The sequence below is a fragment of the Elephantulus edwardii genome, unplaced genomic scaffold (genome assembly GCF_000299155.1).
Source record: "Elephantulus edwardii isolate Elephantulus edwardi_28Jun2011 unplaced genomic scaffold, EleEdw1.0 scaffold00032, whole genome shotgun sequence".
Taxonomy (NCBI): Eukaryota; Metazoa; Chordata; class Mammalia; order Macroscelidea; family Macroscelididae; genus Elephantulus; species Elephantulus edwardii.
Genome location: NW_006399782.1, coordinates 2,244,961 through 2,253,749, shown reverse-complemented (window position 1 = coordinate 2,253,749; position 8,789 = coordinate 2,244,961). Strand labels below are relative to the sequence as shown.

Sequence of the window (8,789 nt, the reverse complement as noted above, 5' to 3'; positions counted from 1 at the left end):
TCTTTGCCTTTGTTTCCTGAGATATAACCCTGAATCCCTGAAATCTTCTAAGTAGTTGAGGTGCTTTTGCCCTCTAGGGTTCCCAAACTTGAGAGTTTGTGTTAATGAGATAAGTAGTCATAATGGCCACCATCTTGGACTGATATTAGCTGACTGATTGAATCCTGTCCATACAATGAGACCCAGCTCAAGGATCTAGGCCTGGGAGGAGCATCATCGTGGAATCCTTCTAGATCTTGCTCTGTGCGTCTTCTATAGAAGAGGTTTCTGTGGATCTGGCTCATTCTAACCAGGACCATGAATCTAAGTTAACCAACAGGGAACTATGGGACAGATACAGGCAATGCTTCTTGGATGCAATATGTGCATACACAGGGAACTCTCCAGGTTCAGGGCTCTCAGCCTGCTCCATAGGCTGAGGCCAGTAGCCCCTAGGAGGAAGAGTGAAAGGGTGTTTGGAGAGATCTGATGCCTACAAGCTTCAGTACCGTAATCGTCAAATGACCACATCTTGTTTCTCAGTCCTGCTTCTGAGCCCTGAGGACAGAGGAGCCACCGTGTCCTGGAGGCCTCCAGTGTCCCCGCAGCTCTTCACTGACCTGGGACGGTGCTGGGGTCCACAATGCTGGGGAGGGGAGTGGAGAGGTACCTAGGCCCCTTTCTGTGGCCCTAGAGCCTGGGTTCTTCTATCATGTTTCCTAGACCCACGCATTGGTTTTCCTTTTGCTGTTACCCCTCTTCCTGTTTCTGTCTTCGTTGCTTTTTGCCTGATTCATCCTTTTTCCTACTCCTCACACTACTCCACCAGTGTCTCCTGTACCCTGATCTGACTCTTCTTGCCTTCCTATACCACCTCTTGACCAAACTTAACAACAGCTGTTGTTGTTGTTGTTATGTACCATTGAGATGCCTGCAACTCTATGTACAACAGCCCTGAACCCTGCTCTATCCTGTGCCAACCTCATCATCTCGGAAACACCTACCTGCACTACCCCAGTCACTGAGTCAATCCATCACATTGAGGGAATTCCTTTCTTTTGAACTGTAGAGAACATCAATGAATCTCTACTGGTTTGCAAGAGAAAGATGGGAAATCTTCTCCCATGAGATTTACTGCCTCTGAAAATCCCCTGGAGAATCAGCTGTGGGTCAGTTCTGACTCAGCAGTACATAACAACAACAACAACCACCACCAGTTTTATAATGGTGAGCTTGTGTCTTATTGGTGGGCCTGAATCCGGAAGAGAGATGTGGGTACTGATTTTACTTTGACCCGGCTGTGTACTTTGATACACGAAGTTTATTATCCCCCAGGAATTTCAAGTTCTCAATCACATATGATCAGTTTTATAAGTTTGTTGTGAGGCTACAAGGAGATGACGGCTGGAGAGGAATGTGGGGACTTTAAGTTTTTACACAATAATAATGAGTTAATGATATCATCGTGCAATTTACAACATGCATTATATCCTTCAACAACATCCAAGGAGTTGTAATGATTATTATTATTATAGCAGTGCCTAAAAGAGAAGTTTGTACCCATTATCTGCAGAAAACCTTTTAAGTAGCTTATAATTAAAACATCTGTACATGAACCGGAATTACCCATCACTCTTCACAGAGGCTGCAAAAAAGGCCCAGAAAGCTATTGATAAAATGAATGAGCACCAGGAGAATCTGCAGGAGGCTGATGCAGAGAAGGACGGAGAAGAAGGACACGTGCCAAACGACAGCTTTAGAGGGCTCCAGGCAGACGGAATTCCAGAGTGAACGGTCATGCAAATAATTCCTGTGTCAGAACAATAAGGATATCAGACGGGGAGGATGAGTGAGATGCTGTAGCAGAACAAGGAAAAATAGCCAAACAAGCAAACTCAGTAGACAGCTGGAGTCCCCCTCAGCTCAGGCCACAGGACTGGACGCCTGAGGGAGACTCTTCCTTATCAGTTTACAATTTGCAATGTTCGGAGCCTTGGAGGAGCAAGAGGCTGCTGTGTGTGATCAAAGAAGGTTGTAATCCACTCATGGGTCTCTCTCTCTCTCTCTCTCTCTCTCTCTCTCTCTCTCTCTCTCTCTCCCTCTCTCTCTCTCGGCTGCAAACCCAGGCCTCTATCTGTTTACCTGTTCTGCAGGTCTTTGAAAGGGTAACCATACTTCCAAGCTTGCGTCTGGTTTAAGGACGAGATATCAAACATACAAAAAGGACCATCTTTCAGGGCCACTCCAGAAGTGATAAAGCACAGCAAGGCTCCAAGCCAAGCCAGGCCACTTGACAGCAGAGAAACCAGCATCTGCCAGGGGAGAAGAGAAATGGGGCCTGAGATGGCATGAGGACTGGGGGACTTAGGGGATGGTCTGGACAAAGCTCAGTTCTCTGCTGCTGGCACTTGCTCTCATCCTGTCACATGGAGATAATCCTATCAGTGCTGTCTCCTTTAATGCATAACCAAGGCAAGGTGGAGCCAGGAAGAGGTGAACGAGGAAGGACTGAGAAGGGAGAGATCCAAGCACTTGGACTTGGCTCTCCCTGACTTGCCAGGCTCTTTGAAGCCTCTCAGCAGGCTGGCAGTAAAACCCTCAACATACATCACATATGACCCCGCAATGCTAATCCTAGGTCTATGGCTGGAAAAAGTGTAGGCAAAGAGAAACTTGCTCACCAGTGTTCACGACAGCATTTTTCACAATGGCCAAAAAGTAAAAACAATCAAAGTACCCATCAAAAGATGGGTGGATAAATAAAACATGGTCAAAGACACAACGAATTATTATGCAGCTTTAAGAGAAATAAGTCCAAAACATGAATGAGCCTTGAAAATATGTTGAGTGAAATAAGTCAGCCCCCAAAAGTCAAACAGGGTATGAGCTCACTTACAGAAAAGAAGCAAATATATACACACTAAGGGGGGAAGGGAAAAGCGAGGGTTGTTGAGTTTATGTCAATAGTGGTGGAATGTTTTAGAGAATAGTGATCAAAGTGGCACACCATGACAATATCAATGCTATTGATTTGTAAATATGAAAGTTGTGTTGGTGGGTGTTTTGATTTGTATATTTTCACAAGGAGAAGGAGAGAGAGAAGAGAGGAAGAGAGAGAGAGACGTGCCAACGAGAAATCCTCCTTAACAGTCAGACCGCAGTCATGCAAGCTCTGAACTAATGGATAAGGCTGGTGACTGCATGTCCACCTCTAACTCTGCTATAGAAACTATATTTTCCAAAAATTGTATTTCCAAAAGTTGCCAGCTCCCGTCCTTTATTCCTCCCTTCATCTTAAGCATAGAGAGAAGAGGAGGGAAAGAGGAAGCGAGCTAACTATTGAAGGAAAGGAAGGCGAGTAGATTGAAGGAAGAAAAGATTGCAGCCTGCAAGCCCCCGGTTCTGTGAGTGTACTTTTCACTTCAAGAGGTTCTTTAGTCGTCAGCTTGTGCTCCACTCACTTCCCTCCTAACAGGTAATAGTTTTCTTTCCTTGACCAGATTCTCGTTGATTCTAAATTGGCATCTTTCCCAGTGTACTAGATTTCCCCCTACTCCCTCCCAAAGAATACATATTTTAAAAATGTACATCAAACATACAAATAGGTGGGTTTTAAAAATACAGAATCTTAGTAATTTTCCTCCATATTGATTTGAAGCTGAAGCAGGACCAATGAAAGATGCATTTAAGTTGAAAGATTCAGGACGAGTTTCTCTGATTTAAGCCTGTGCCAGCAGCACTGGAATTACCTGGGAATTTGTCAAGAGATAAACTCTTGAAGTCTGTTCCAGACCCACTAAATCAGAAACTCTAGGGGTGAGCCCCAGCCATCTGTGTTTCCACAAACCCTCCAGGGGATTCTGATGCATCACGCTAAAGTCTAAGAATCACTTGCCTAGGGAAAAACCAGAGGGGATTGAGAACTGCTAGTGGGTGACATGTGTGGGTATTCATATTTAACTCCTGGACACATGCTTCTGAGTCAGTGGAGTTTCCAATATGTGGGCTGCAAATATCAGAAGAAGAGGTTGAAGAGTTATTGTAATGAGTCGACGTGTTCATGTGTTTGAGACTGAATAATCAGTGTATCTCATGCATATGTGTACTTAGATTTCCCCCTATTGCTATAGATGCTGCTATATAATAAAGGACAAATTTATTCTAGGCCTCAGTTTCATTATCTGTGAAACAGAGGAGCTGAATTAAAATCTAGTCGATGGATGATCTCTGGGGAACCTCCCAACTCTAAGAAAATGACAAGTAAATTGGGAAATTTCTCACTAGTAATACATGATTGAAATGTACATTAACTTCAGGTTGATTTTTTTTTCACTTTGCTACTAATAAAAACAGTTCCTCATGTTTGTGCAGAAGTTATATTTGGATATATGTGTTTGCTTTACTAATGAGTCAGAGTCCTTCTGAAGGCAGCTCATGACACTGTAGCACATATTCCCTTGAATGGATTCTGTTAACTCTCCTTTGAATAGATTCTGTTAACTCTCCTCTCATGGATGAGGACTTGAGGCTCAGAAAGTTAAGTAACTTACCCAAGAGCTTAAGTGGCCCAGGAAAAGCCTGCTTTCAAGTTCAAGACTAAAATTCTTTACCCCTCTGCCTCTAGAATAACCAAATGTAGAGACACTGTAGGTATTAGAATAGTGAAAGCTGGTGCTTACACTACAGCAGGGCCCACTCTTACTGAAGCAGCCACATCCCCAGCCCAGCGAAGAGATGAGGGTAGCTGCAGTGAGCACCTGAGAAAAGAAAGAAGAGTGTTAACAAGAGATTGGGTGATTTAGGTTTCCAGTTTTCAGTCCAGAGTTTATCCACGTGTTGAAATAGGGTAGTTAGACACCTCATGTGGACGCAGTCCATCTTTATTTCCCAGAGGAGTTTTGGCTTTTGATTATAAGGACCCAACTCTGGGAGACTAGCTGGATCTGAAAAGGAACCCTGGAGGCGCTTTGTTTAAAGCACTCTGCTGTGAACCAAAACGTTGATGATGGTTCCAATCTACCAGCCGCTCCTTAGGGTGAGCCAGTGGTGGGCTGCTCCTAGAAAGATTACAGCCTTGGAAACCTTATAGGGCTGTTCTACCGCGCCCAGTAAGGTTGCTCAGAGTCAGAATCAACTTGAAGACAACCGTTTCAATCTGATCTGACGTTGGTTAGAAATGCTCACACCCACCCTCCTTTGTCTCTAAAATAAAATCCATCAATGCTTGACACTTAACAGTGTCCTTCCTAGCCCCTGGTTTTTTTATGGATCCAAGAGCAGCTTGTTAGAATAAGATCACAAGGAGTCAAAACACTGCTGCCCCATCACTTTCCTGTTACACACCTGAGGGCACTTTGAGAGTTCACACCCAACAACCCCAGATACATACCATGAAGCCCCCTCCCCAGAGCCCAGAGCCCAACAGGGCGTGCCTGCCAATGAGGCCCCTCAGCAGGTAGGTGTAATCCCAGTTAGGAAACAGGAGCACCATGTTGGTCCCGGCAGCAAGCAGGGCAGTAGTTCCAAGGCTAAGCCCCAGGATGCGAGAACAGGTCCGTGAGCACGCCATCCCAGGCAGAGGTCAGGGTTCTGGGAAGGATGGAAGGAGGGGCATGTCAGTGCTGCTGCTGGGAGCCTGGGGCACAGGAATGGCAGTGGGATGGGACAGGGTGAAAGTAAGCATGGAAACCCAACTGCGGGGTCAGCTGAGGGAAACACTCTTCCTTGCAAAGCTTCCTTCAGTGAATGTATCACAATGCAGTCAGCTTGGAATCCACTCAGAGCTGACCCTCAAGTGGGTCTTCAGAGGCAGAAGATTGCACAGGAGGAGATTGCCCAGCTTTCTCCTGTACAGCAGCTGGTGGATTTGAACCTTTGCATTGTGTCTTTGGATTGGCAGTATAACTCTTGACCGCTAGGTCACCAAATGCCCCTCCTCCAATGAAGAGGATTTAATTACTCTATCCTCTGACAGTCCTTCCCACAAATACTCTTCACCCCATCATTTTTATTATACCTCTATTACAGGCAGTGCTTTCTTCTATTTGGTAAAGAAATGTTGAAAACTGCCATTGTGATGTCCACTCTCATTGTTTTTGCTCCACATTGTACAGGAAGCCCTGTCCAACAGAGTAAGAAAGGAAGATGAAACAAAACTTTACATGCTGGAAAGAAAGAAATAACATTGTCAGTAGCATGATCGTCTATGAAGAACGCTGTAAGAAATCTGTCCAAAAAATTACAGTTAATAAGTTGTAGGATAAAAGAAAACTAACATACAAGGGTTCTTCTATATTTCTATAACAATCTATGAGAAACTGAATTTTAAAACAATATCACCTCCAATAGCATGAAAAGAGAAAATTTCCATAAGATTTCCATAAGATACTTATGGAAATTTTAACAAAACATGTGCATAATATGTATACTAAAAGATTACAAAACATTGCTGAGAATAGGCAAAGAAGAGCTAAATAAATGAAGAGTGAAATAGCATGCATATGGATCAGAAGACTTAATATTGTCAAAGTATCAATTCTTTCAAAACAATCTCAGAGTTGTAGAAATTGATAAGCCGAATCTAAATTTATATAGAAAAAAACAATTTTTTGGAGGGAAACAAAATAGACTCACATGACTTAAAATGTTTTATAAAGCTGCAATAATAAAAACAGTGAAATAATGACGTAAAAAAATATAGACAATTAAGATAGGAATTTTGTTGTTGTTATGTGCTGTCAAGTTGCTTGCTACTCATAGTAACCCTATGTACAGCATCTCTGAAACCTGCCCTGTCCTGAGCCAGTCTCACTGACTCCAACACACCTACCTCTATTGCCCCAGTTACTGTATCAGTCCATCTCATCTGGGACCTTCCTCTCCTGCCCTGACCTTCCACCTTCCAAGCATGATGTCCTTCTCCAAGGCTCAATCCCTGCTGGCCATATACCCAAAGTATGTGAGATGGAGCTTCAAAATCCTCGCCTCCAAAGAGAAACTTGGTTTCACCCTCTTGAAGACAGAACTATTTGTTTTCTTGGTCTGTGGTATGTTCAAGACTCTTCTCCAGCTTATAACTCAAAGGCACCAATTCTTCTGTCATCCTTGGTCATTATCAAGCTCTCTGTTGCATAGCAAGTTATTGCAGAAATAGATCCACCACGTGTAATCAAGTAATTTTTTTTCTTTTCTCTCTCTCTCTTTTTTAATTTAGAGGAAAGCACAAATGCAGTCCCCCACTAACACAAATTATGCTGTCGAGTTTCCTACTTTTGGGGAAACCGCAGGGGTCAGCACATCCAGAGAGCAATGGATAAGCCTTGCCCTGGGAAAACCACCTTCGTGATCATGGTATCTTATCTCCCCTGTCAGGTAAATATCATGTTTTTTTAAGAAAGGTGCTAGCTTAGCTCCCACTGAACTGAATAATATAATCTCTTCACAAACCATGTCTGAAGAGTCTAAATGCAAAACAAAAGCTATTAAGCATACTAAAAAACTGTATTGAATGGGTCACACACCTAAACTTTGTAAAGTTCCAGGAAGAAAAGATAAGAATCTTTGAGCCTATATAGGGTAGGCAAAGATTTCTTTTGCAAAATACAAAAAGTACAACCCATTGAAAAAAGTTAACTTCCTCAAAATTAAAATTTTTCTCTTTGAAATAATTTATCATTAAGAAAATAAAAAGACAAACCACAAACTGAGAGACATATCAATGATACATATTAAAAAACAGATTTTTGTCTAGATTACATAAAGCACTCTTAAGATTCTGTAAGACAGTAAAAGCATTACTGTAGAATGAGTATGAGGATCCAAGGGCGGTGAGGTAGAAGCAGAAGGGTGAGGACGTGTGGGAGAGTGGAGACTAATCGTGGGATCGTACAGTTAGATGGTGGGAAGGTGAGGAAAGTTGGGAGAACCTGGCCTGGAAAACAATGTATTTGAATTTTGTAAATAAACTAGTTTGGTGTGTTTTTTTAAAAAAAATCTGTTAGACAGGCCTCCTCCATTGCTTCTATTCCAGGGAAAAGGGCCTGTCCTTTTGGGATGTACTTTTCTAATAAATAAATAGACACTACTTGGAACTACTCCATCCTTTTCTAATAAGTCTACCTTTGTTTTTCACAAACAACAAAAAAACAAAACAAAAACCTCTATAAAACAGAAAACCAAATTAAAAATGAACAGATGACTTGAACAGATGCTTTAATTCTGCTCACAATAGAAGATACATGGACAACCATTAAGAACATGAAAAAACGTTCAATGTCATAGGAAAATGAAAATTAAAATTGCAAAGAGATGCTTACTGCTTACTACAATTAAAAAGTCACACTGAGCCAAGTGTACATGGAGGAACTGAACCCTTCTCCATTTCTCACAGGAATGCAAATGATGCAGCCACTTTGTGAAATACCTTGGTTATTTCCTACAAATGTAAACATACACTTACCAAATCATCTAGTAATTCGTCGGCTAGGCTTTCATCCAAGAGAAATGGAAATATATGTCCACACAAAGACTAGTACTTGAATGTTCATAGCCACTTTATTCATAACTAAAAATTAGAAATAACCCAAATGTTGATTGTTGTTGTTGCTGTTATGTGCCGTCGAGTCGCTTGCGACTCATAGCGACCTTATGTACAACAGCCCTAAACCCTACCCTATCTTGTACCAATCACACTGCCTCTGACACACCCATCCTGATTACCCCAGTCACTGAATCAATCCACCTCATAGAGGGTCTTCCCCTCCTGCGCTGTCCCTCCACCCTCCCAAGCATGATGTCCCTCTCCAAGGACC

At 42.5% G+C, this 8,789-nt stretch overlaps 1 protein-coding gene across 1 annotated transcript; it reads right to left on the bottom strand.

The window, feature by feature from the left end:
- Window positions 1–1,608: 1,608 nt before the first annotated feature.
- TM4SF19 (transmembrane 4 L six family member 19) lies at window positions 1,609–5,548 on the bottom strand. The gene is made up of 4 exons (XM_006884293.1): window positions 5,369–5,548; window positions 4,659–4,736; window positions 2,122–2,291; window positions 1,609–1,789 (listed from the first exon to the last, which is right to left on the bottom strand). The coding sequence occupies exons 1-4, from the start codon at window positions 5,546–5,548 to the stop codon at window positions 1,609–1,611; spliced, it is 609 nt and encodes a 202-aa protein (XP_006884355.1).
- Between the last annotated feature and the right edge of the window lie 3,241 nt (window positions 5,549–8,789).

Bases quoted from the DNA above. Each gene is read 5' to 3' on its own strand.
- TM4SF19 (XM_006884293.1), bottom strand. From the start codon at position 5,548: ATGGCGTGCTCACGGACCTGTTCTCGCATCCTGGGGCTTAGCCTTGGA. The intron at 4,737-5,368 runs GTATGTATCTGG...TTCTTTTCTCAG, and splicing joins TCTGGGGAGGGGGCTTCATG to GTGCTCACTGCAGCTACCCT. The intron at 1,790-2,121 runs GTAAACAGATAG...GTTCTGACACAG, and splicing joins TTCAAAGACCTGCAGAACAG to GAATTATTTGCATGACCGTT.